At 48.9% G+C, this 27,222-nt stretch overlaps 2 protein-coding genes across 9 annotated transcripts in view; one reads left to right on the plus strand and one right to left on the minus strand.

Moving 5' to 3' along the window:
- Nucleotides 1–27,222, plus strand: part of WDR37 (WD repeat domain 37) — an 88,689-nt gene that overhangs the window by 46,014 nt on the left and 15,453 nt on the right. For 4 of the 7 annotated variants that reach the window (XM_082450251.1, XM_082450248.1, XM_082450249.1 and 1 more), the window contains exons 12-14: nucleotides 3,609–3,743; nucleotides 4,198–4,312; nucleotides 7,217–9,715. In XM_082450251.1, coding sequence (XP_082306377.1) covers nucleotides 3,609–3,743; nucleotides 4,198–4,312; nucleotides 7,217–7,348 — 382 coding nt within the window. In that variant the 3' untranslated portion in view covers nucleotides 7,349–9,715. Of the gene's footprint in view, nucleotides 1–3,608; nucleotides 3,744–4,197; nucleotides 4,313–7,216; nucleotides 9,716–27,222 lie in introns of those variants that run through there. The other 3 variants (XM_082450245.1, XM_082450246.1, XM_082450247.1) reach the window with 1 other exon arrangement.
- ADARB2 (adenosine deaminase RNA specific B2 (inactive)) overlaps nucleotides 25,130–27,222 on the minus strand; it is a 372,865-nt gene continuing 370,772 nt past the window's right edge. For both annotated transcript variants that reach the window (XM_082450243.1, XM_082450242.1), the window contains one exon: nucleotides 25,130–26,726. In XM_082450243.1, coding sequence (XP_082306369.1) covers nucleotides 26,550–26,726 — 177 coding nt within the window. In that variant the 3' untranslated portion in view covers nucleotides 25,130–26,549. The remainder of the gene's footprint in view (nucleotides 26,727–27,222) is intronic.

Consider the following 27,222-nt stretch of genomic DNA (forward strand, 5'->3'; position numbering starts at 1 on the left):
TGTCACTTCTGTTGGGAACTCCACGCGGTTCTGAGGCGCATTTGCACACGATCTCGGGCTGTCAGGACCCTCCAGCACCTGTTGTCCAGCGTTAGGGGAGTCACCCCACGCTCTGGTGGGAGAGACGCTTTGGGTGGACTCCTCATTATACCAGTGAAGGAGAGGTGCCTTCCCAGCCCCGGGACCATCCGCACAGACCCAGGCCGGGCCCGCTGGCTCCAACTGTGCAATTTAGGGCCAATCTACTAACATATTTGAGAGTAAAAATCTTGTAGTTCCTAATATATTTGTGACTTTTATCTTATGAATAGGGCTTGTTTATATCATATTACTTTCAAAACTTACAAACAGATGTTTTCCTTTTGGAAGATTTAAAAAATAAACCTTTGAAATTTTTTACTTCCAAATTTTTATGCACAGAATCACGTCACATTGATACTGGGACATTGGCTGTTAATTGATGAGCATGTAAGCAGATAAACTCTTGGACTCAGAAAACCAGGGGATGGAGCGTTAAAAAACTTGAGGGAGATCACTCCCCCCCTCATTTAAGTGGAATACGTTCCTCTCAGATTTCTTTAAATTATTGATATAATTGCAGCATTCAAATCTGACTTATGGTTGACTGTTACATTGTTTAGTAAGAATGAAATCATGACCAGGTTTCACAGAAAGGAAATCAGAGTCTTGACCCTTGATACTGCAAGTGTGAAGTTATTGTATCAACCTTACTGATTTTAACTTCTCTGTAATCATTTTAAATCAGGTTGTGTGGACCTGTCATCTTTGAATAATCTGTGGAAAAGGTTCTTATTAATTCGGTTAATAAAATGCTGAGGAGAATTTAGCCTAGTAATAGCAGTGCTGTTTTGACTCCCCCCTTGGAGCCCCTCTCTGTGGCCATGGCGGGCACGTCCCCAGAGCTCTGGCATGGGTGCCGTTGGTAGGAGTGTTGGTGTTAGGACAGCGCCCAGCCCTGCAGCGCACCTGTGTCCTCCGCCAGTGTGGGCTGTGGGGACGTTGTCATGCACCCCTCTGTTGCGTGTTCTCTTGTGGGAAGTGGGACCTGGCACGCGGGAAGTGTGCAGTCTGTCGAGGAAGCAGTTCTGTGGTTCAGACCCGTCGCGAGGTGAGTTGGGAAACTCTCGACTGACCCTAGAGAGGGCGGCTGGGAGAGAAAATAACAAGTGAGACCGAGGCCCTGCACGCTATATGCGTTCCCTGCTTTCTTCCAGGAGCAGTTGGACTTTAAATCCTGAAAAATTAATTGTGATGCAAAACTGACTTTTCCTTTGAATGTTTTTTATCTCAGGGTCTGCTTTTTTGGGAGCCGGCCCTCAAGGACTCTGCAGAAGTGTGTTTCATTTGGAGATGAGTTTTCTATTTCTCGTTCAGGCATCAGAGATCTTGAAACACAGGAGACATGAGTCTCTAACTTCTGAAGAGCACTCCTGATCGGAAGGGCAGTGCTCTCTGAGATCCTGGGTGTTGCCGAAGACTTGTTACTCTGTGGGACGTTTAGCTTGGAAGGCACAGCTTGGAAGCCAGTGGTCAGGAAGGAGGGCGGTGGCCCGATCCCCTACAAGCAGCACCAGTCACAACGGGTCTCCTGTGTGCGGGTGCGGAAAGGCGTTCTGGTCCGTGTGTCATGTCACATCTGTGGGACTGCACTTCACGTGCCCTGCCGCGATCCTAAGCAGGCAAGAGCCACCCGATGCCTCCTGGGGTCTCCTCAAAGGTGGAAGAGCCACAAAGGTTCAGCCTGGGTCCCTGTTTCTGGAGCGCTTGCTCCTCTGGCTTGTACTTCAGGTGGGAAAGTGTCACTTTGCTCCGTCGGAAGCTATGTCCTAAGAATTAGAGGTAGGAGCCCTGCAGATGGTGCCCAACGGGGAGCCAGAGGAGTCACTGCCTCTGTGTCTCCCAGGCTGGCATTTTCCACATCATGTATTTCCTTACTTTGCTGGAAAATTTCGGCAGATTGTTACACAAAGCAGCCGTGTTTCTGTGTGGTGGGGGGACAGCTGTCAGTCCTAAAGAGCAGCGCGAGCTCTCTGGGCGCTCTGTTGATTGAGGCCCATGGAGGGAGCAGAACATTCCAGGCTGCGCAGCGTGTGTGGTGAGTAGGTGCCGCGCCATCAGCTGGAGGCACACACTCGGCTGCTCTCGGCAGCAAGATAAATGAGGCAGTGGGAGCTTGGCGGAGCCGAGCCTTCCCACCCGCCCCTGAGGGACGTGCGTCGGAGGGGCCTTTAGAAGGATGGCCTCACTGGCTTCTCCCTTTGATGCCCTACAATATCTGTCAGGGTCGTGATTTATTGAAAACCTGACGTCTTTCAGCATTTCATTAACATAGAGTTAGACGAGCTTTTGTGGGGATTTTTTCCCACTAATTTAGCAGAATGTTAACTGAAATTTAACTTGGCCAAACCTCCTGAGGCCTCGAGTCCACAGGGAAATCACAGGCAGCAGAGGCATCTGCCCCCAGAGCCTGGCCAATGGCCAAGCTGCTCAGACAGCGCTGTGCCTCGGCCCTAAGGGGCAGCAACACCTCGTTTCTGCTCAAGCCCTTACGGTGTCCTTGTTCTTCAGATGGGGAGTTCAGGTGGGTTATCAGGTTGCTGTTCAGGTTTACCCTCACTTCCACCTCTCTCCCTGTGGCACACGTGGCCTTTGATTTTAACATAGTGCCCTCCAGGTCCATCCACGTTGTCTGAAGTGGCAGGATTTCATTCCTTTTCGTGGCTGAGTAACATTCCATTGTATATATGTATACCACATCCTCTTTATCCATTCATCTGTTGGTGGACACTTAGGTTGCTTCCATGTCCTGGCTATTGTAAATTATGCTGCTATGAACATTGGGGTGCATGTGTCTTTTTGAATTAGTGTTTCTGTTTTTTTCAGATAAATACCCAGGAGTGAAATTGCTGAATCACATGGTAGTTCTGTCTTTAATTGTTTGAGGAACTTCTGCACTGTTTTCCGTAGTGGCTTTACCAATTACATTCCCGCCAACGGTGCACAAGGGTTCCCTTTTCTCCACATCCTCCCCAATGCTTATCTCTTGTCTTTTTGATGACAGCCATTCTAACAGGTGTGAGGTGATAGCTCACTGTGGTTTGATTTGCATTTCCCTGATGATTAATGATGTTGAGCAAATTTTCATGGGCCTATCGGCCATTTGTAAACCTTTCTTGGAGAAGTCTGTTCATATCTTTTTTAAAATTGGTTTTTGTTATTGTTGGAATGAAATTTTTTCCAGTGTTCTGATTAAATTGATTGAAAGTTGCAGTTGGGTTGGATTTTTTTTTTTAATCGTCTGCTGTATAGATTTTGGCAGGTTCTGTCTAATCTAGTCCATCTCTTCTGGGAGCCTTTCCTTGCTCTGTTGCCTGGAGAAGTTGAGGTTGAGTAGGAGAGGTCAGCTGTGCTCAGCTGCATGCCCTGCGGAGGTTTAGGTGGGAGGGCCAGTGAGCGGGGTACACGACTTGCAGCGTTCACATCTCCACCCACCTGCCAGGGCCTCTGGCAGCAAGAGCATGTGTCTGTTACGCAGTGTGGATGGGAACTTCCTGATGAGGTTCTGACCCTGTGTCCTTTACTTGCAGCACCGTGACCTCTGCCGTGTTCACCGTAGGAGATAACGTGGTCTCCGGCAGCGACGACCGCACCGTGAAGGTCTGGGACTTGAAGAACATGAGGTCCCCCATCGCGACCATCCGCACGGACTCTGCCATCAACAGGTGACGGCGGTGCTCCTCACATGAACCATTAGTGTGGCTTGAAGGGGGCCTTGTGGCTTGTGTCTGCTTCATGTAAATTTGTGTTTACTTGGTAGAGCCCTGGGAAAAGTGGTTTAGACTCCTGGGAAAATATTTTTTATTGATTCTCTAATGCATATCTAGTATTCTATAAATACTGAAACTTGGGTGTAAAGTCAGGTTGGTGTATTGAGCTTTGTAAGAATAAGAATGAGCCATTTATGGCCCAAGGTTACTGAGTAGTACATACGTGTAAGTTACATGTAAGTAACTTGGCCTGTTTCCTGATGCCCTAGGCAGATAATACCTGTGGTTTGCTGGTGTGATCTGCCTTGAAGTGTGGATAGTATGAAATCCCTTACTGCATCATAATCTATAAACTCAGACACTTGTGCTGTCATTGTTTTGTATGTAACCTGACTTTATCTCTTTGTAGGATCAATGTGTGCGTTGGCCAAAAAATCATTGCCCTCCCCCACGACAACCGCCAGGTGAGGCTGTTTGACATGTCAGGCGTGCGGCTGGCGAGGCTCCCACGCAGCAGTCGGCAGGTACGCGCTGGGGCCGAGTCTGTTCACAGGGAGCCTGGGGTCCCAGGCCCAGCATCACTGATGGATGGGAACTCCCAGCCAGTCCGGGCGTGTCCAGTGATCCAATAGCCCTTCACAATAGAGAGAAATTAATTCTAACAGTGTATTTTATTTAACCAAATGTATCCGAAATAACATAATTTCAACATATAGTCAATAGAAAAATATTCACAATTTTTACATTCATTTTCTTACTAAGTCTTTGGTTGCTGGATTTCCATTGGAAGTATTTAGTCTGTATTTGGAGTGCATAAAATTGAAAGCGAGAAACATTGCCTGATACCTGAGCTGAGCAGCAGCTTTTAAGTTTAAACTGAGATAATCAGTCTTTCAGTTCCTGGTCTCCCAGCTGTGTTTCAGAACTCCCTGGGCACAGCAGCTGAACTCGCCGCCAGGCAGGCGTGTGCCGTTGTCCTGTGGGGGCAGTGGTCGTGGGTCCTGGAGGCACCTTTCCGTGGCGGTCGTGTCTCCATTTAGATGCACTTTCTCGTGAGGCAGGGGTCGCTCCTGGTTCAACTCGGACCGCGCAGTGCAGGAACCGGTCTCGCTGGGGGGCCTGGGGCTCCGCAGCACCAGCTCAGACCTGCTGAGTCAGCATATCAGGGCGGGGTGCACCTGGGAACCTGGGCAAGTCCAAGTTCAGGGCCCAGTCTCAGCGCCAGCGGGCAGCAGGTGGAGCTATAGTGGACGAAGCTCCTGCTTTCGGGCAGCACCTACAGGCTCTGCTCCGTGGAGCCCACACACACCCACTCTCTCCCCGGCTTCCTTTGGCCTTTTCTGCATTCACAGTGGAAGCTGTGTGGTGGGTCAGCCAGTCCCTTGTTGTTTCCAACAGGGTCTGTGCCTGACCCTGCAGTCAGTGTGTCTGCACCCCTAGTCTCCTCCGCTGCTCCTCTGCCTTGTCCTGGGCAAAACCTCGCAGCGGTTGCTGAGCCGCGGGCCCAGGGCGGTTTTGGAGGCAGATGGGCAGGTAGATTGGTAGATAGGGAAGACACCTCTGCTCTAAGTGGCACCAGCTTCCCAGAGGTCCTCTGTCCTTCAGACAAAGCCATGTCTTCCCTTTTGCAGCTCTTACGTGTACCGTCCCAAGTTAGTTATGGAGCTTTGTTTTCTTTGAGTGCACTTCATAGACAAACTACTCACGAAATTAGAATAACTCAGGAAAGCTTCACCACCCCAACAAAGCCATGAATTGCTTTTCCAGGCAGCTTCACGTTTGCGAACTGCTGGGTATCACCGACGCAGCACCTAAGCTGCACCTTAACCAGATAGGATTCTCTCTCTTAGGTGGGCCTCAGTGTTAAATAGAACAGCTGTACAGCATGTGAGGTCTGCATTCTGACCCAGGAGCCCAGGTCCCTTCATGGCTTTGAGAATCTTCTTCCTCAAGAAAGAGGGAGTTCCAAGCAGTTCTTCGTGGTACTAATTCCATGGAGACAGTTTCATTTTTAATTGTCTGTAAACATTCAGCCTTGTAGGAATTGTAGAATTCGCTTGTGCTTGAATTAATTTCCTCCTAAAGTGGTAGGTGAAATAGATTTATTTATTTATTTAGCTTTTTTTTTTTTTGGCTGCGTTGGGTCTTCGTTGCTGTGCACGGGCTTTCTCTAGTTGTGGCGAGCGGGGGCTACTCTTCGTTGCGGTGCACGGGCTTCTCGTTGCAGTGGTTTCTCTTGTTGTGGAGCACGGGCTTCAGTAGTTGCAGCACGGGGGCTCAGTAGTTGTGGCTTGCGGGCTCTAGAGCGCAGGCTCAGTAGTTGTGGCTTACAGGCTTAGTTGCTCCATGGCATGTGGGATCTTCCCGGACCAGGGCTCGAACCCATGTCCCCTGGATTGGCAGGCAGATTCTTAACCACCGCGCCACCAGGGAAGTCCCGAGAGTTTCTTTTACTTATAGAATTTCTGTCAGCTTTTCTGAATCCTACCTCTTGTACCTGTTGTATGATATTATAGTAACATGTTAGTGTATGTATCTGCTATAAACTTTCCAAGTTATCTGCAAAATTTTTTCCAACATTCTAATATTTAACTGAATTCCTGAAGGTGGCGGGAATCTACTTGAAAGGTCATCTATTTTATCCTTGTTTTATTTGGCACCAAAGGTATATTTCTAGCTCCTTTATTACCTGAGCCGATTATTTATTAAAGTGGTATTTGGGGTCTTTGAGTGAATTTTATTTACTGTTTCCCACATGTCACCCAGCCTCATTTATTCATTAAAAATTTCCAAAGTGACCATTTATGTATTCTTCCTGTTGACTGTGATCTGACTCTTTTTTTTTTTTAATAAATTTTTTAATTTATCTATTTATTTTTGGCTGCATTGGGTCTTTGTTGCTGCACATGGCCTTCTCTAGTTGCAGTGAGCGGGGGCCACTCTTTGTTGCGGTGCACGGGCTTCTCATTGCAGTGGCTTCTCTTGTCGCGGAGCTCAGGCTCTAGGTGCACGGGCTTAAGTAGTTGTGGCGTGTGGGCTCAGTAGTTGTGGATCGTGGGCTCCAGAGCGCAGGCTCAGTGGTTGTGGCTCACGGGCTTAGTTGCTCCGCGGCATGTGGGGTCTTCCTGGACCAGGGCTTGTACCTGTGTCCCCTGCATTGGCAGGCGGATTCTTAACCACTGCGCCACCAGGGAAGCCCTGACTCCTTTTCTTGAAGAAAGAATTCTGAGGCGCTGGTGAGCCTCACTGAGTTCATCCGTGTTCCAACCCCTCATTTCGTGGAGGCTTCTCCACCAGCAACACAGGAGGTGTCACTTGGACTAATTGTGTTCACGGCTCTCATTTCCGTTGGGTCGCTTGGGCGTGTGTGGTTCATCTGGTCCTGCTTGGGGAGCCCTGCTCTGACTGTGCTGTGTGCTTGGTCGCAGGGCCACAGGAGGATGGTGTGTGGCTCGGCCTGGAGCGAGGACCATCCCGTGTGCAACCTGTTCACCTGCGGCTTTGACCGCCAGGCCATCGGCTGGAACATCAACATCCCGGCACTGCTGCAGGAGAAGTGAGGGCACCGCTCTGAGGCTTCTCGGCAGCCAGGGACTGCGACTGCCGGCTCGCCTGGCGCTGGGGAGCCGTTGCTGTGGGTGGTGGATGCTGAGCGGGAGGTGTGTGCTCTCTCCAAGCTGTACCCAGCCTGCATGAAGCGTCCAGAGTGGCCCCTGTTGTTTATTTCTGTGTTGTGTGTGTTGGCATCACGCGCCGTAGAGGTGGAGCCCCTCCCGCGGCTGTTGGTGTTGAGTCCCTGGGTGTGTTGGGGTGACAGGAGGGCGTGGTGTCTGCGCAAGTGAAACATGAACCCTGTTCTCACTGGGAGGTGTCAGTGGTCTCCACGTTTCTGGAACAATGATCCGCTTCTGCCTTGTCCTGGCAGGAGTGAGCAGGGACCTCACGCTCAGGTCTGCGTGGGGTTCCAGCGTGTGTTAACTCAGCTTCACGTCTGTGTTCTGTTACAGTTCTGTAAAGTCAACTTGGATTTTAGAAGTTAAAAAAAAAAAAAAAGCATAGAATGTTGAATTTGCAACATTTGGATAGTTTATTTTGAAAAGAAAGAGTTTCTGCTCTTTTTATAGAAAATCATTTGAGTCTCCTGAAGTCTCATGCTAGCAAATTCTAAAATATAATGATTCTAATCACTGATTCCAGGTATTAAGCAAAATTTAAAGCACTTTAGTTTATAGCTATGGTTATAAACAGTTTTTAGAAGTTTCAAATGACTTGTCCATTGAATGTGACTTGACCTTTTTAGAAGGCCCTGCTACCTGAAAACAAACCTTATTTATTTTCTACACCTTGGGTTTGCATGTTTCCAAGTGGGTTCACTTTCTGGGTGGTATTTGAGAGCCAATAATGCAAATAAATGAGTACTACCTCAAAAGCAAAGTATTTGGAAAACTTGGGGTGTCACTGTTACCTGGTTCATGCACTTTTTGATCTAGAGCTGGAACATGAGTTCGTTCAGAAGGCAGGAGAGGCCAGCGCAGCCCACGTACCTGAAGAGGAAAGGCTCCTTCCTCACTAGCTGCCAGCTCCCAGGCGGCAGGTGGCTCTCGGTGCCCCCTCTACCAGGGAGTCTGTCAGTCTCGCCTTCTTGGGACTTTCTACCTGGTGTTCGTGAGCCATGTTTCTTGTTGAGTTACAGTCTGATAACGAGACATCTCAGTGCCCCTCTCACATATGTAACCCTTGGAGGCCAGCGCTGGGACAGGCACCGGAGGGTGACATTGGAAACTATCGTGATGACCCAGTCCCGGTCACCGCTTCCGTTTTGTGGTGTCGCGGGCAGAGCGTCCCTAGAGATGGCGCCTCGCCCATGGCTCCTTCGCCTCAGGGCCTGCGGTAGACCATCTCAGGCCTCTTGCCCTGGGTCATCGGGTCTGGTTCTGAGATGACTCCTGGCCGGGTAGGAGGGTGTGGGGCCAGGGAGAACCAGAGCGAGGGACAGACAGCAAGAGTTTTAGGGCAGCTTTATAACAACAGCAGCTCAAGAGCTGGTTGTTATAGTCTGACGTTCCCCAACGCCAGGGTCAGGACGGCGCAGGCTGCCGCCTGCCCTTCTGGGGTCTCCACAGCAGGGCTGTCCGCACATGCCGGCTCCTCTTCTGCTTCACTCTCATGTCTGAGTGTCTTAGAATTACTTTTGGAAACGTTGGGAAATGTCTGCAGGTCGCTAAGCCAGGTTTAAGAACCAGATCTCTGCTGGATTAAAAAATTGGAAGCGTGTAAACATATGTGTGTGCGGCCACGTGGCCTGTGCAGACGAGGCTCCATTCGCAGCCATGTCTCCCTTGCCCCCTTCCCGTTCTTCCCCAGGGCTTGGCCCTTCTCAGGAGCAGGACCCGCCACCATGGCTGAGAGGGACGTGTTCAGGCATCGTGAAGGAGATGGGGGTAGTGAGTGTGTGTGTGTGCACGTGTGAGTGTCCGCAGGTTTGTGCATGTGTGTGCCTGAAATGAAGTCGTGTGACCAGCTGCCTTGACCATATCTGAAATGGTGTTTAGAAGTGGAATTGGTTTTGTCCATGTGCCGACATGTCCAGAATTTCATTTAATAACAGAAAGAGATGGGTGGTTACTGAAAACCGTGTTGATGGAGAATTTCATGAGAGGTATGTTGTTGGATGAAGGGGCGCCCTTTCTCAACCACTGCACATCAGCTTATGCAGAGCCAAAATTCTGTACCTGTTTTGGAATCTGAAGAATCCTATGTAAGTCATCTGTTGCTTAAATCTGTGAAAAAAGTTTCTTTTGGGGAGAAGGTGTGCATTTATCAGTGTTGTGTAGAAGCAGTTGTTTTTGTTGTGTTGATGTAATTGTTTTTAAGTGTTCAGTGTCTTCAATGCAGTATGAAATTCATTAAAAATCCATGTTCTGTAACTGCTGTTTTAAAAGTGTTGTTATTAGGAGTCTCTTTTTTTATTATTTTGCCTTTTTTCATGTTTTTGCTTTGGTAAAGCATTGTTAATGGCTATTGAACATCACAATCATGTAGAAGGTAAACAAATTAATTATAGTATTGCCCACTTAAAAAGTTTTAATTTTAGACTTAAAAGCTCAATTGTGTTATATTTTCTATCTGTTATACTATAATTTAATGATCCACATTACACTTCTCCATTCCTGCATCACCACCCCAAAATTTCTGAAGGGAGTTAACAATTTGACAAAATACAGGCATTTGTCAAAGTTCCTCAGAGTTTTCATAAGACGCTTGTCCTGTTCTTACTACAGTTAAGCTTGTTTGAAAGTTGAAAAAAAATTGCGGTAACAGAACGTAGGCCTGTTTTCCATGGGAGAATGCAAATTAGGATTGGCTGCAGCCGCCTGTTCACCGTTCTGTTCTCACCCATGTGGATGGAGCCGTGCCTGTGCTGGGAGCCCTGGCAGGTGGCAGGGCTCTGCCCGGTGTTTCTTGCCTGCCCCAGCCCTGCCTTGGACCAGGAGGCCTCGCTGCCCACCTTGCATGGGCCTCGGGGGCACGTTCAGTCCCCAGAGGGCAGAAATTCTCCACGATTACTCCCTTACCTTACTCTTCAAAAACATGTGAGTATTGTCTAGATTTCATAATTATATCTTCAGTTACATTTAAAAGTTTGCATGTTAGTGTAAAGAATTAAGAAGGCAAGACTTGCTTTGATTTCATCAAAATGCCATTAAGACTTGTCGCCCTCATTATCCATAGGTGTTCTGTTTTGCCTTAATAAGTTAGAAGTCAAGGAAATTATTCCAAAAATTGGGAGCACCTCTGTTTTATATGCAGCATACGATATGTAGTCCATATCGTGGGAAGAGGCTGAAAAGGAAATCATAAAAATGCTGTGAGTTTAAAATCAAATTTATTAAAACGGTCTTTAAGCAGCTTTTGGTCAAAATGCAAGTAGATTGAGCAGCCCTTTGGCGCCCCGAGGGCTGTGTGCCATGTGGGCTGGGGCAGAGTCACAGGGGGCTGCTGCAGGCAGTTTGGTCCAGGAGGCGTTTCCAGAGAGGTGACATTCAAACTGGAGCCTGAAGTTTGACAAAAGTGTCAGGAAATGAAGGGGGGTGGGGCGAGAACAAGTGGGGGAGGGCGCCCCTGATGGAGATCCTTGAACAGGCCTTGGGAAGAGCGGGTTTACTCCACATGCGCCAGGCACTTCGGCATGATGGGGCGGGGGTCCAGTTCATGGGATTTGTGCTGAGGGGTGAGCTGGGGCAGCAGGGTGGGGAGGGCAGGGCTCTTTATCCCACAGTTAGGACGATTCATGGGCTCCCATCGCGAGCACACAGGCATCCCGCAGTACCTAAAGGACGCTAAAGTGAGTGACAAGAATCCCCCACCCCCACCCCCAGTGGTATGGGAATGTGTTGGGAAATTTCAGCCACAGTTTAGAGACTGAGGTTTGTTACTCCCTACTGCTGGGCCCCTTGTCACCACCGCCCCACAACCGTGTTCTCCCACCTGGGTGCCAAGCGAGCCGTCGTTTTATGCTCCACTAACCCAAACGGGGCCGTCAGGATCCCTCCTGGGAAATTTTGGAACTAGAACTGAGAAAGTCCGTCTCTCTCCAGTAGTTCGTCTTCGTGAAAATAATGTCAAGTGCTTCAGAGTGTGAAGGGAAAATAACTAGAATTCTGTGCTCGGCAAGACTTCCTTGAGGAATGTGTGTGCAATGATGGCTTGGGGAATAAACAAAAGCAGTTTTCACCAGTACTCCTTCCCTAAGGGAACTTCTCAAGGAGGAACCATAAGAAGAAAAAGTCATGAAGGAATGGTTCAAAATGGGCCAGTGTGCTGGCAGACATCTGTGCCAAATTACACCTGACCGGAGCTTGTGGTTTAAATGTCCATCTTTGTTTGGCTGGGGGTTTGAAAGATTAAGTCTCTAAGTTATTAAATATTTATAGAGACATTCCAAGGGTAACCACAAAGAAAAAAAACACTTTAGAAAGGTAAAAAAGAAATGATTAAAAGTTACTGTAAGGGGCTGGGAAATGTAAATAAGAACTGGGCAGAAGTGACTTTTTAACGTATTTCTTTTTGTAGTTTTAAAAATTTCAGAACCATTGAAATATATCACCCAGTATCTGAAAAGTTCCTATTTTATGCTAGCAACAAAAACATAAGGTACCTATTGGGAAAAATGTGACAAAAATAAAAAGAGGCTTGAAATCATCCATGGGAATATTTTAAAACTTTAACATAGACATTAAAAAAGACAAATACAGTGACAGATCATCATGTTCATTGATAGGAAGAGTCAATATTGTAAAAATTTCAGTTCTCCTCATACTGGCAAGTAGATTCAATGCAATTCCAATCCAAATCACCCCAGGGTTTTTTGAAGAATTGGACAATCTGGTTCCTAAATTTATTAGAACAAAGGCAAGAGTTAACAAGATGCTCAAGAAGAGAAAAGAGGTGAGAAAGGAGAAGAAAAAAAAAATGATTTACCTCAAGCCTGGCAGGGCTATAGTAAACACACGGAGGGGTTCACACAAGTATGGGGAATTGACCAGTAGAGCAGAAAGAGATCAAAATCGATTCATGCATATATGAAAACCTGCAATATTTCAGCTCATATAATCACAGATCAGTGGGGAGAAAGTGGCTATTTAATTAATGGTTTTAGTACTACTGGTTATTCATGCGGAAGAAGGTAAGGAATTTGGATCCCTACCTCACACCAAAAGAAAATCAATTCCAGCATTATATGTTAAAGGCAAAACACTAACATTAAAAAAAAAGAATATTTTTATGACTTTGTGTTTATTAAACAACTACCTAAAAATACATTAACGATACCAGAAAAGATTGATACATTCAACTACACGAAAAATGAAAAGATCTGTGTGTTAAAGGACTCCTTATAAGGGTGAAACAGTAGGCCACAGAGTGGTTGCAACATATAATTCACAAAGGGTTAGCATCCCAGGCAGCGCACAACAGAATCCGAGAGAATGGGGGAACTGGGTAGCAGACGTGAATAGGTACGTCACAAGAGAGAAAACATAAATATTGTTGGTTTGGATATGAAAGGATATGGCAAATCAGAAACACTCTCTTGTAGGTCTGGACATGTGCAGTCACTCAGTGTGTAGTAGGGACATAGTTTATTAAAGTGTCATGTCGGGAGTCCTTGCCTGTCTATTGAAATGAAGATTCCTGGGTCCAACCCCAGAGCCACTGACTCAGAATCTCTAGGGTTAGGATTTAAGAAGCTGCATTTTACACAGGCTTTCGTTTGTTTAAGCTCCTGTGCAGTTTGAGAGCTGCCGTCCTGGAGAACCTTTTGCACTTGTGCACCAGGGGACACATATGCAAGGTTGTAGCACCAAACACGGGACAACCCAACACACATCAACAGGGACTGGCAAGCAAATCATGGTATATCTACACAGCAAAATATTACATAACAGAAGATGAGTGACCCACGTGCAGCTACGTGCAACTGTTGATATGTATGAAACCTTGTGAGGCACGAGTCAGCCCAGCCACACGTGTGTGATCATGGCTAAGTATTTCATGTGATGAAAACCCAGTGTTCCAAATGGTCGTCTCTAGGCCAGGAGAGAGGGTGGAGTAGGAGGAAAGGGTGGGATCAGGAAGAGCCCAGAGTTGTCAATGTCCAGTTCCTGATTTGGACAGTGGACACACAAGTGTGTGTTCCAGTTTTCACACTTATAACGTAAGTATCTCTACAAATATTCCTATAGTGTATCTAATATCATATAATCAAAAGAGTAATATAAACAATTCTAAAGAGACAGTGTGTGCTGTTCCAGAGATGGATCAAGTGAATGCTGGTAAAATGGGGAAATTTGGAGTAATATTTTTGACTGTGTCAGTCTCAAGCTTATTGCATAACCCTATTTTCTTTTTTCGCTTACAAACGTAGTTTTATTCTAAAATGTTTGATTTTCAGTCATTGTGTACCTTCCATGGGAGGAAACGCAAAGCCAATTTTGTTCCAAGATAATGTTCTTGAAAAAAACCCGTCACCAAGGAAATTGTCAAAAGGCAGAGTGTTATGCTGTCAAAATTGGGTTGTTGTCAAATACATTTTGGAAATCCTGGCTTTAAAGTGGGAAATGTAATAAGGATTTCATTTACCAGGTGTGATCGTAAAACAATAAAAGTTTTCTTATGTTGCTCATAAAATGGGGACTGAAGGTAATTTCAAATCTAGGAGACAGTCCAAAAATTGTGTTGAGCAGGGGCCACACGTCAGAATAAGAATTTTTATTCTCACAGTCTGTGTTTTGGGGAAAGCAGCATTTATTTGGCTAGGTGGATAAGTTCTGGTATATTTGCTGAAATATAATCAGTTTATAAATATAATGTATATACATTACTAATATTTTCTAGCTCTGAATTGATTCTCAATAAATAAAAATGTCCTACTGGTGAACTTTTAATTTTCTTTTTCAGTGATAAAATTAATTGTATATATTCTATAACTAATCCGTCTCTAGTGTTATATGAACCTGATTTTCCTTTTTTTAGAAAAGATTTTATTGTGGTCTAACTGTGTAAAATACACTGAACATATTTTGACATATTCTCCTACAAAATCACCACCACAATCAAGGTAGTGCAGTTATAACCCAAAAAGGTTTACTCATGCCTATGCATTCCCTGCCTCCTGTGCCTCCATACCCCCATCCCTCTAGCCACTGGTCTTCTTTCTGTCACTAAAGATTGGTTTGCGGGACTTCCCTGGTGGCGCAGTGGTTAAGAATCCGCCTGCCAATGCAGGGAACACGGGTTTGAGCCCTGGTCCAGGAAAAGATCCCACAGGCCGCGGAGCAGCTAAGCCTGTGCGCCACAACTACTGAGCCCGCGTGCCACGACCACTGAAGCCCACGCGCCTAGAGCCCGTGCTCTGCAGCAAAGAGAAGTCACCGCAATGAGAAGCCCGTGCACCGCAAAGAAGAGTAGACCCCGCTCGCCGCAGCTAGAGAGAAAGCCCGTGTGCAGCAATGAAGACCTAATGCAGCCATAGATAAATAGGAAGGAAGGAAGGAAGGAAGATTGGTTTGCATTTCCCAGAATTTTATATAAATGCAGTTACATGGTCTGTACTTATTTACTTATTTTTGCCTTTCATTCAGAAAAATTGTTTTGAGATTATTTTGTGTTATTGCCTGTATCAATAATTTATTCCTTTTTATTGCTGAGTAGTAGTTCATGTATGAATGTGTCACATTGTTTACCCATTCAGTTTCTAGCTGTTACAAATAAAGCTGGTATGAACATTTATGGTAAGTCTTTGTATTCACATATACTTTCAGTTTTCTTGGGTAAATACCTAGGAGTGTAATGGCTGGACCATATGGTTAGAATATTTTCAGCTTTTTAAGAAACTCCCATGCAGTTTTCTGAAGTGGTTGTACTGGAGACTCTGGTTTCTGCTCTGACATGTGAAGAGCTTGGCGATTGTATCTCCTTCCCACATAGCAAGATAAAAGGTGAACAAACAAATCATTGATATTTCTTAGGTCTTGTAGAGGACTGAGGGTCAGAGGGCAAACCACTGCTCCGAAAACTGGAGAGACAGACGGGTGATTCAGAGGATCACAGCTTCTGAGAAGCAGAAGCTTCTGGAGCTGGACGAGTCGGGCCCTTAAGTGGTAACCTGATGAACTGCTGAGAGTGGGCTGGCTTGAGATAAAGACCCCAGGGGCCACCACACTTCACCGGTTAGGTTTCCAGGAGCTCCAAGTTCCCATCGTGAAGATCAGAGGAAAGTTCCCTAACCTTTGGTCATAAGCCCAGAGCTAGCTTCACCACAGACACCTCCTAGCCAAGGGAGACGCTTCCCCAGAGCCGTGTCTGACGTGGGGAAGAATGACTCGGCCCCAGCCCCTTCTATCCCTCCTGTCCCTTGTGAAGGTCACAGCCCAAGGCCCCAGGCTCACTGAAAGATGGACCTAATCACAGGTCTTCAGAACACTTCCCATCTCCCGGCCTGACCACCACATCAACCGGCTCCTGCAAAATAGCAGTGGACTTGGACATGGCAGAGATGCTAGAGTTATCCAGCCAGGATTTTTAAACGTGTGATTAACATGCTAAGGGTGAACAGCGTGCAAGAAGCGAGGGGAATGTAAGCAGAGATGCGGAAACGCTAAGAATCAAGACCCCCAGGACAGACATGAAAAATGCCTTTGAGGAGTCTTTCAGTAGACTGGACCTCAAGAAAGCTTCAATATGGGTCAATAGAAATGTCCCAAACAGGAATGCAAAGAGAAAAAAGAATGAAAAAAAGAACAATATCCAGGGGTTGTGGGACAATTACAAAAAGTGTGACATCTACATATGGGAATACCAGGAGAAGAGAGAAAGGAGCAAGGAAAAGATTTAGTAATAGTTGAGAATTTTCCAAAATTAATGACAAAGCAAACCACAAATCGAAGAAGCTGAGGGGATACCAAGTGCATAAATGCCAGAAAATCAACACTTGAGCACATCATATTCAAACTGTGGAACACCAAAGACAAAATCTTGAAAGGTGCAGAGAAAATACACCATACCTACAGAGAACAGTGATAAGAATAACATCAGATTTTCCATCAGAAACCAAGCAAGAAAAGAGTGGAGTTGAATATTTAGTGTGTTTGTGTGTGTACAAAACAATCATTTATTATGCTCATAGATTCTGTGGTCTGGAGTTCAGAAAGGGCGTATCAAAGATGACTTTTTTCTCCTCTGCAATATCTGGAAGACTGAGCTCTGGAATTATCTGCAGGTGTCTTCTTGGGTGTCTGGCACCTGAGCTGGATTGACAGAAGTTTGGCTCAGCTCAGAAGCTGCATACCTGTGTGGACTGGTCTTACAGCACGATGCCTCAGGGAAATCAAACCTCTTAAATTGCGGCTTGAGGTGTCAACAGTTAACGTCCCAGTCTATGAGGCAGAAGCAGGAGTTGGCTGCACAGCCTGTCCCGGGCACTGTCCTGAGTGCTTTGTGTATTAGCTGCTCATTGAGCCTCATGACCACCAGGGAAGTAGTGCGATTATCATACACGTTTTATAGGTGGGTTGGTCCTTTCCCGGTGCCTGTGCAGATCGGAAGAGGAAGAATGAGGTTCTGGCTGCAACAGTTCAGCTCTGGGGTTGGTGCTGACGGCGCTAATAACCCGACCCTGGGGTCGGGTCTCTGCCCACCTGGCCCCTGGGGCTCCCGGGCTGCAGCTGTGCCTCCGGCCGCCCCTGGTCCCCACACCCGTCCTGACGGGCACGAGCTCAGAGCCCTAACCCCTGCTCTGCGGAGCTCCTCCCTGACTACGTCCACATGTGTCACTCCCAGGGGACAGGGTGGGTGGCGTCTGCCTCGAATGGGATGTCTCCTGCCCCTGCCTTGGCCTGTCTGCTCTGTGCTGCCCAGAGTACCCCTGCGAAGCTGCCAGACATGGAAGCCCTCCCCACCTCGAAGTTCTCTCTTGCTTCCAAGGACTTTCACATTTCCCACCCCCTGAAGTGTCCCTCCCCCAGCTCTGGGGACCACACCTGAGCATCATGGGCTGTTCCTGCAGTCATTGCTGGGTCCAACCTGCAACCTGGGCACAGCCGTTCTGTGGGCGTCTCCCCTGAGCTGCGGGGTGTCCAGGAGCAGTACAGCACCCCCCTGTCCCAGGGTCCAGCAGCAGGTACACAACACAGGTGAGAAGGGCAGTGAATGTGTCAGGTCTGGTCCCTTTACAGTGTCTGTGACTTTTTCTCCAAATCTCTGTGCACTTCTCCCAGTGGTTGCCTCTTGAACTAGTTCTCCTGATCTGAAACGACAAGCATTTATAAATCAGGGTTTCTGACATCTCTCCTTGAGGCAGGATGGCTTGCATTTCCCTTTTCTGTCTGCAGAAATGCTGTGGTCTCACCTCCTGACCCTCCCTGTTGATAGACCCTTGCCCAGGGTGATCTTGGCCTCTGACTTTACACCATCCTCATGTCCCTGCCGGGTGCCTTTACCTCCCCCTGGTTATTCAGTCCCCCGGGCACTGGGTTTGCCAGGTCATCCTACTCTGCGGCCCCCTTGCTTCAATTGAAAGCACTGCTGTCCAGCTGCTAATTATGTTCAACCTGGTGACCACTCTTAACTGTTGTTGACACCGTTTAATTTCTTTTAAAATTGCTTTGTGTTCGGTTCCACCAACTAGCCCGTCAGCTCCTTGGGACCAGAGATCGTGGCACGTGTGTGGATAGAGTACAATGACTTGCTCATAACAAGTCTCAATAAATATTATTTATTGAAGAACCTGGAGAGAGTGATCACTTTGACATTCCCTCTCAGTGAGCGGCTGAAATCCCAGTAATGGTGGGAAGGATGGAAAAGCCTTCCTGACTTGAATAAATACCAGTTATTACCAGTTATTACCAGTTATTACCAAAAGTAAGCACTTTCCCCTTTACATACTTATCTCATTGAATTCTCATCACAATCCTTCACTGCATGTATGATTCTGTTAAAAGATGAGGGATTGGGGTTTAAATGCAGAAGCTGCCTTGCTCAGAGCTGTGGGGTGAATGTGGGTCTTTCTGATGCCAAAATCTCTGTGAAAACAGCCTCCACCCACTAAGAAAACCAACTCAGCCAAGTGCCCAGATGGGCTGAGATCAGGGCAAAGAGCTTCTCGGATCTGCAGGGCGCCCGGAGTGGGGCGGGCAGCCGGGGCCCTTGCTGGATGGGTCAGCGGCAGGACCTCATCAGGGGCAGGCTGTCCGCAAAGCAGCACTTGTTTTCAGTGAGCTTTCAGTGTCCAGAGTACTTTTCTCTTTGAAATGCAAAGTAGTCCTCGCTAAGGAGCCGGCAGTTCTGAGACTTGAGTCTTTGGATTTATGTGGAGAAGCTTAGTGGCCGGCAGGGCGAGGGCGGCGCTAAATCCCTGCACGAGGTGCCCGATGCGCTCCTTCAAAGAGAGAGTGTGTGGTTTGGATGTTTGTGGGAAAGGAGATGAAAACCAGGCATTACAGCCAAGGTGGACAGAGGTCACTACATCCCGGAGCTGGAACGTAGCCTCCTTCCCAACCATGCCCTTTCCTCCTCAGCTCCGGCTCCACCCCGCTGATTCGGGAGATGCAGCCCCTTCACAGTCGTCTTGGTGGGGGGGGAGGCTGCTCGGTGCATCAGGCAAACGTTCACAGGAGCCCCCAGCTGCTTCCACTGTGAAGGTGCGAAGGCTCATCGCTGGCTGCCTCAGATGGTCCTTCCGCCACGTCCAGGCCATGTCCAGGAGGCCTCAAGAGTGTCCCCTTCATCCTGGGCTTGGTTGTCCGGGCGTCAAAACCTCACCGCTTCAGCCCAGGGAGTAAATCAAAGGCTTTTTAGTGAAGATAGCAATTACAGTTCCCTTCTGCCTCCCCCTCTGTCCCCTGTGAGCTCCCAGGGACGGGGGCAAAGGTCAGAAGTCACGCTGGACGGAACTGACACTCGGTTCCTCAGCCCGAAGCAGAGTTTGGGGCAAAGCTTGGTAAGGGGAGTCCGCAGGGTCCCTGCCTGGCCTCTTTCAGACACGAGTGTCTGGGTCCCAGCAAAATTGATCATTCATCCGTCTGTGACTCCTGCTATGCTGAGAATCCAAATGCAGAAAGAATTCCAAATGCAGAAAGAATGTTTCCTTTTTCAAATGTCAACAAACGAGTCCTCAGATTTATCCACAGGTAAATAACAAGTGCAGTGGACATTTTTATTCATTTTGGCTGCCGAGTTTCTGAACCCACTTCTCTGCGCAGCCCACCCCGTCCTGTGCCGAAGCAGAGCCTGAGGCCAGGAGCTGTGCGCCTGGGTCATGGAGGAAAGCGGACCGAGTAGAGGGGGGTGGGGTGTGGTCTCCGAGGGCGAGTCCAGCTCAGCCCCAGCCTGCGGGGACTCAAGGCCAGAGGGTCAGCCTTGGTCCGACCTCTGCATTGTCGGCTGTCAGTGTGGCTCCCCCTAGGGCAGGGGCGGTTCTCCGAGACACGCCCAGCAGACACCCAAGAGGCAGATGACCTTCCTTCCCGCCCCATCACGTAGTCACGACAGTAAGGGTCGGTTTCCCGCTTCCTGCGTGTCCACCGCATGGGGAGCCTGCAGTGACCCAGAAACAGCTGTTGCTTTGGGAACAGTGCGGCTCTTACCACAGCCCTGGCTGAAGCATCCTCCCAAGTGGCGGTTTGAGAAACGCGAATTCTCCGAGTGCCTAAGGGAATCATGGAAGTGGGTCCACTTCCTCCCCCTTGGTTTCCAGAACCTGTTTTCCCCCCATGGGGACACGGCTCCGTTGGTTTACAGTAGGTACTATGTCGTGAATGATAGCGTTCCACCTGGGGGTGCCTCCCGCTGCTGCCCCTTCCAGGCCACCTCACCACTCCGCGGTCTGGTCCGTGGTGGGTCACGTAGTCACCGTCCTACCTCCTGTGACGTCAGGGGGGTCCCTCGGTCTGAGATGTGGCACTCAGTGCCTGGGTGGCACCAGTGTTCAGACTAAACGCTCTCATCAGGCCGCCTCTCCGGGAGGAATGACCCTGACCTGATCCACTTGCTGCTGGGTGCCGGCTGGTCTCGTGCTGGCAGGTGTGATCACCCAGCTCAGCTTCGGCTGCAGCAGCCTTGGGGGAAGGACCCACACCCTGTGGTCCATGCAATGCCTCCATCTGCACCCCTGTGGCAACTTTTCTGTGAGGCCCCAGAGTGTCAGAGGACAGAGGGACAGGCTGTCACCTGCCTGCCACGGATGCTCTCGTGGCCTCACCTGAGATACCGTGATGGTCACCTTCTGCTTCCAGCCTGAGCCCCACCCACCTTCCTCCCCAATCCTCCAGCCTTTCTCCTTCCTGGTCCTGGGCAACCAGGGGGCCATTTGTCATCCCCTTTAGTCTGTATGTGTCCTCACCTTTGGCTTGTTTTTCCTCCAGACTGAGTGGGCCTCCAGACCTCTGCTTGAAGCCTGATTACAGGGGGAGTCTCCCCTCACAATCTCACGAGCCACTTCCTTAGAGTTAATCTCTCTCTATGTTCACGTCCCGTTGGGTCTGTTTTCTGGAGACCCCTGGCTGGTAGGTGTGGCCCTAAGTGTCCTCTCTATTTGGGCAACTGACCATAAGACTTGAAAAGTGAGGAGCTGCCCAGCCCTCCCCACCCCCAACCTGAGGATGAAGGAATCTTCAGAACATCCCGTCCTCCCCTACCTCTGCCCCTACCTCCGCCTCCACCCTGAGATCTCACACCCTTGCTGTGCTTAATGGGAAATAAATACAGACGGAAAAACATTTTAAGAAATCCCCACCCTGCCCGGGAGGAACGTGTGTTAGGATTTCAGACTCGGATGGATGAGGCTCTTTCGGATACGAAAGCTCACCTGCGACCATCACACTGCAGCTCACCAGCCCCGTGTTTGGCTCCAGCGCTAGGGTGACAAGCGAAATACTGAAGTCCCTTCCGCCAGCCCGTGGACGGGCAGAGAATGTTGTTGGGAGACGCTCAGTTGAACTCTGGGATGTCCAGCCCGTGCTGAGTCCTGTAGGACTGGGACCGTGAACACCCCTGGGTGATGCTCTAGGTGTTTCCCATGCCCGATAGCCACCTGACTTAGTATTCTGCGGGAAAATGATGGCCATGCCTACACTCATGTGCAGATGTGGGGGGAGCGCTCAGAACACCTTAAGTATGTGCAGTGTTTTTTGAAGCACTGAAATATTCCAACTTTCCCGGTTCCCTTCAGGGGAGGCCCTGGGCACCAGTGGGAAGAGGACGCGGCAGTGAGAAAACGGAGGGAAGGTCCCAGGGACTGAGACGCTGAGTCGGGGTATGGGGGCGTCTTCCACTCCCGGCCCTGGGATACTCTCCGTAGTTCACTGACAGTAAATCCATAAGGGCAGCACCTGGGCCATCCACGCACAGGCGCAATCATTGTAAGGAGACAAAGGTTTTGGAGTGGACTGTGCCATTTCCTTGTGGGGGGCAGACCCTCCGTGGACTCTGAACCCCTAGAACTCTGCTTGATGAAAAAGGCCCAACACCCCAGGAAAGCACAATTGTACTTGATATTTTTATTCTCTTAACAGAAACATTCACTTCTCAGATTTCACTGAAGTGCAATTTACAGAACTTAGAGGTAAATTAACATGTATAAATTCATATTTTAAGGTTTTGGATTTTTTTTTTACAAATATTACAAATATACATCGATTGGTACAATATTGCCATTCAATCATGCTTTTCATGTACATACCTTCACTTAAGAATTACTATTTATTAAGTTCATTTTGCTTAAAAAAATGCTGAAAATTAACTGGGCACTGCTGGGGAAGTTTTTTTTTCTCCCTTTTTTACTGATGCTTATACAGCAGAGTGATAGAAATCTAGTGCCTGTGTAAAAAGAGGCCCTAGAATCCAGATCGTTTGTCTTTATCTTTAGAGGATATTTCATCTCTCCAGCTTTGATTCTGAAATGAGTTGGGAGCTAGGTATTTCCTTCCCCAGGGATTGATGCTGCCTGCATGTCACTGCAGGAGAGATATTGTTTGGTCTAAATTTCTAGAGCTATGGCATCAGTGTCCCTTTCGGTGGACAGTCTCCAGGGGTCTGAAGGGACTTGTAGGTCCCTCTAGACAAGAAGTCACAGGAACACGCCAGGACCTTCTAGTCCTGAGCAAAGGCCTGACCTCAGGTCAGTGAAGTGGGGCTCAGGGGCGGACACGGGCCTGAGACTTAACGCTCGGTCGTACCAGGAACCAGGGGTTTAGGATGGGGAGTCAGCCAAGAAAAAAGGAGGAGGAAGGGCAGGGAGAGGAAATGCAAGAAAGAAGAGGGAGAAGAGGTAGGTTGGGGCCGTGGTGGCGGTGGCCCCGTCGCTGCAGTTCTCCAGAGCCGTCCCTCGATGGCTGCTGCTTCTGTCTTGTTTCTGCTTCCTCATCCCCCCACCCCCCGCCATCCTTTACTTGATCTGATTCAGAATTTGTGGGGGAGTCTTGTCAGTAGCCGGCAGTGTCCCCGCGTTCCCAGAACCAGCCATGCTGCAGCTGGGGGTGAGTCAGCACCGTGGACAGCGGCGGGTACCTGGCAGCTGTGAAGTCCCCACCGCCCTGTCCGCGAGCGCCCGTCACTGTGCCCAGAGGGGCCTCGGAGCGCGGGTCTGTCCCTCCTGAATCACAGAGCTTTCGGTATTTCACCCCACCCCTGACCCCCGCAAGGACTCAGCTGGGACAGCCTTTCGACATGTGCGGGGCGGTGGGTCCCTGCTCCTGGATGGGGAGGGCGGTGGGGAAACCAGCCAGGGTTCACCCGGCTTTGCTGGGTGTTAACGAGGCTTCTGCCAAAAGAGGTCACAGCCATCGATTCGTGGTACATAAACAGAGATTTTCCTAACTTTCCTTTGGTCTTATTAGAAAGTGCTATTTATTGTATTTTGGACCAATTCAATGATTTCATTAGAATGGCTTCTTAAAAAATGGGTATAGAAGTTTCTCTAAATTAAAAATGTCTACTTTAAGTTTCAAATGTCTTTTTAAATTTTTTTAAACAAGATACTATAGACACATCTTGAAATTTTTAATCTAAAAATAGGATTTCATCAAAATACTCTATTCTATTCTGGGCATTGATACACCGTGTATTTACTATTTATGGCTCTCCAGACGTGATAAACACTATACCAAAGAAGAAAAGGAAGAAAGAAAGAAAGAAAGCATTTATCTTTATTGATAAGAACAGAATTCTGTGAAAAAAAATTATGTGGGAAAAATATGAGCTGTGTTTCCTTGAAAAGCAACTCAAGTCAACGTTTCTGAGGAACAGCAGACATCAGACACTGTAGTGGCCAGATGGGTACATACAGACTTAGAAAGGAACAAAAAGGAAACAACAGTTATAGACCTGCAAAATAGACCCGCAAATCATTTGCTCAGCAAAAACAAAACCCAAAGATAATCCTAAACCCAGTAACTTGCTATCACACGTTGTGGGATCACGTGCTGGGAGGGGACAAGCGGAGCCACCGACCTCCTGACCCTCTGGGGCTGGGTCCTGCCAGGAGGACCAGGCTGGGAACTGTAAGTCGCTTACGTTTTTCTGCCTGACGGGAAGTGCTGTGGGCTTGGGAGGCAGATGGAGGTGCTGCCGACTTTATTTGGATGTTAGTGGGAGGGCAGATTGTGGGAGGGTGGATGTGAACACGGAGCAGGGCAAGTGTGAGGCACGGAGACGCAGGATGGTGGTCGAGGCAGGTTCGGCAGGTGGGGGGCCCTTTTGTTGGCTCCGTCCTGCTTTCAGGGCGACTCAAGTGTTTGTTCTCCTCACAGAGACCCAGGTGGGGAGGTGTGCGGGCTCCTCTGGACTCGAATTCCCCCGATTTTTCTAATCGAAAGATGCAGGTGGACCTGCGTAAGTGCTGCTGGTGCTCCCGGGGGCCTGGAGCAAAGGGAGATGCACCTCTGAGCTCCGGGCTGCCCTGAGCCAAGCCCTCCAGCTACCCTGGTGCCATGTTTGAGCCCGGGGCCCCCTCCTCTGGCCGTCCCAGCCCTCCTGTCCCGTCCCCGCCCGCCTGTGCCCGGAGCCCGGGGTCCCTCGTCCCCAGCTCCCTCTCTGTTTCCCACTCACTTGCGGCAAAGCTCCAGGCCCTGAAATGGACTTCCTGCTGCCCTAGGGACTCTTCTCTCATCCATCTCTCCCTCTGAGAAGCGCCCTCCTGACCCGACAGACAAGTCCCCACGCCGGTGCTAACGGGTACCAGGGCGCTAGGGGTGGCTTTCTCCAGGAGCAGATGTTTATACATGAGGAAGTTTGTGTGGTTCTGGAGAGCCAGTGCCTCGAGCCCTGTGGGGTGCTCATCATGGGTGGGTGGGCGCCTTCCAAGCCCCTAGAACCAGGTCCCATGGGCAGTGCCCTCTGTGCCCCTTTGTGGGTCGGCCCCCCCGCATCTTCCCTGCCGTCTGCTCCCTGTAGTAGGAGCTCGTTCATACAAAGCATGGACCACGTCTCCAAGCAACAGCCCAGAGTGCTGTGAGCTGAGCTTCTGGTCACAGATTCCAGCCAGGACTGGACTGTGTCTCCCGCTTTCAGAGCAGGGCTCCAGACACGGGGCTCAGAGCGTCTGAGTCCCAACCAGCCCTGAGGCCTCTGGTTCTCTGAGCTTTGTCCTGATGACACGTCAAATGGTCAGAAACTAACATAAACTGGCCTTTTGATCCCAGCTTTTGTACTGAATTAAGATTTTATTTCCTCGATTTGTATGAAAGATTAATACGAGTCATCTATTTGCAAATCCATTTTCATCTCTCTTGAAACTTTATGCTGGAGAAGTTGTCAAATACCCGGCCCGTTTTCTCTTATAAAAGAACTTGAGTAAGTTTGACTTTATATTAAATCCCAGGAAAAGTTTCTCTCCATACTTAGTATCTCTACTTCTTGTTCTCTTGTGACAATACCTACAACTCACTTTGTTTTGCTTTTGCCCCGTTGTTATGAGATCTTTGTGATGCTGCACTTGCCTTTCTTGGGTTAAGTGAGGTGCCCAGGCTGCTACAGAGCTTTGCTATTTATATTCTGGACGATGAATCTCAGATGCGGATCTTTTAGACGGAGGAACGAGAGGCTGGTTAACCAGCATGACGGAGCCAGAAATGAGTCCTCGGCGGTGAAACAATTCAAGGCATATGATGGACTCAAGATGTCACGGGGGTGCCACCCTCCTGCGTGGACAGGACGTCAGGATCCCGCCCCTCACTCAACCCCGGATGCCCCGTGTGCTCGGGGGAACCTAAAGGGGGCAGAATTCTGCCTCTTGCACTTTTGCAGCTGCTTTAAGTGAATTTTTTTGTTGTTCAGGATGGAGATCAGAGAACCGAGATGAGAGAGCTGGAGGCCCCTCAGGCCTAAGGGGAAGGTTCTGTGAGTTTCTGTGCTTGCTTTCTGATAAAACTCAGTTAAAAAGGCAGGACTTGGTCTGGGACTTGGTTTCCTGATTGATTCCCTGGGGGGGCACCCTATCAGCTCAGACCTTGTCCATGTGGTCGGGTCATCACCTGCCAGGGAAGCAGCTGCGTCAAGCCATGGGCGTGGGGCCCGGGGCTGTGCATCTGGGACCCTCGTCACCAGGACGTGTAGCAGTGGTTTCTTCACGCCCTAAATCTTGGCCCCTGGGTGCTTTGGAAACTGTTCCTTTGCTCTCTGCAAGAATGGTCTCACTCTCTGTTCCTCTTTTAGGGGTTCTTTAATATCATGTGTCTCAAATCGTTTTGAAAGGAGGTGGAGTGAAAAACTTAAATAGTAATGAATATGATAGCTCGTCCTTACTGGCTTCTTTGGGGAGGAGCCCATGGCTTTTCTCTTCACTTGTGGCTTATCCTGAAGTCTCACACACGCTGTGCTCGTGGGAACCCCTCGCTCAGGAGGTGCGTGGCGGGGAGGGAAGCGTCGGGGATGAGCCTGGTTGGTTCTCACCGGCCAAGCCTCGGCACTGCTTTTCAAGGCATCCACTCAGACCCTCTGGCCCAAATGGAAATTCCCTTGGACACACGGAGGAGGGAGAGCCGTTTGTGCGTAGGCGGGTGTGGTGGGCGATCTCGGTCCTGGCACCTTGGGAGCAGCCGTCGGAGAAGCAGCATGTCCCTAACGCAAGGCTATTTGCTCATCTGAGCTTCAGACACGCGTGTGTTTCTGAACACCAAAGGAAAACGAATGCACAGCACAGATCAGCACCGTCAGGGCACGCCACACCCACACACGGCTTCGCCCGCTGCGTGGGGCCAGCTCGGGGCCTCACAGCGTTAGTAGGAACTGGTCTTGCTCTGGCGGCTTCCTCACCCAGGTGCCCAGGCCGGCCTTCTGGAATGCTCTGAACAGCTGCTGTTTGACAGCCTGGTAGGTGCGTGCCCCCCGCTTGGCCTCACAGTACATGGATGGCGTGTCTCCGTGGCTTGGGATCCGTGTGCTCAGCTGTGGGACAGAACGAGAGAGGACGGGTGAGCCCTCGCCAGGAACGGGCCCCGACCAGCAGGACCGCTCAAGCCTGGCAAGCAGGCACTGGCCCTGCCGGTCACTTTTCCTTCTCTCTTCCTTTAAACAGAAAAGCAGCGAGATCATCACGTGGGCTTGGAGTTTGCCAAGAGGGTGGATCTCAGGTTAAGTCCTCTCACCACATGGATGATGGGAGGGGCTGCGTGAGTCAATTAGTGCAATTCTGGGGTCATTTCACAACGTATCAAAATATCCAGTTGTGCACCTTAAATATATACACTGTTCGTATGTCAATTATGCCTCAGTAACAAAGAAAAATATCTATTCTCTCTAATTTGATCTATTGATAAATAAAATTTCATATAAAATTCCAAAAAAAGAAAGACAGTAACAGTAGAAATTTCCCAGTTCTATCAGGCAATTCTGTGATTCCCTGGAAAACCTAGTTATTAGGGAGACTTTGCTTCACAAGAAG

Source organism: Balaenoptera physalus, assembly GCF_965194825.1.
Source record: "Balaenoptera physalus genome assembly, chromosome: 2".
Taxonomy (NCBI): domain Eukaryota; kingdom Metazoa; phylum Chordata; class Mammalia; order Artiodactyla; family Balaenopteridae; genus Balaenoptera; species Balaenoptera physalus.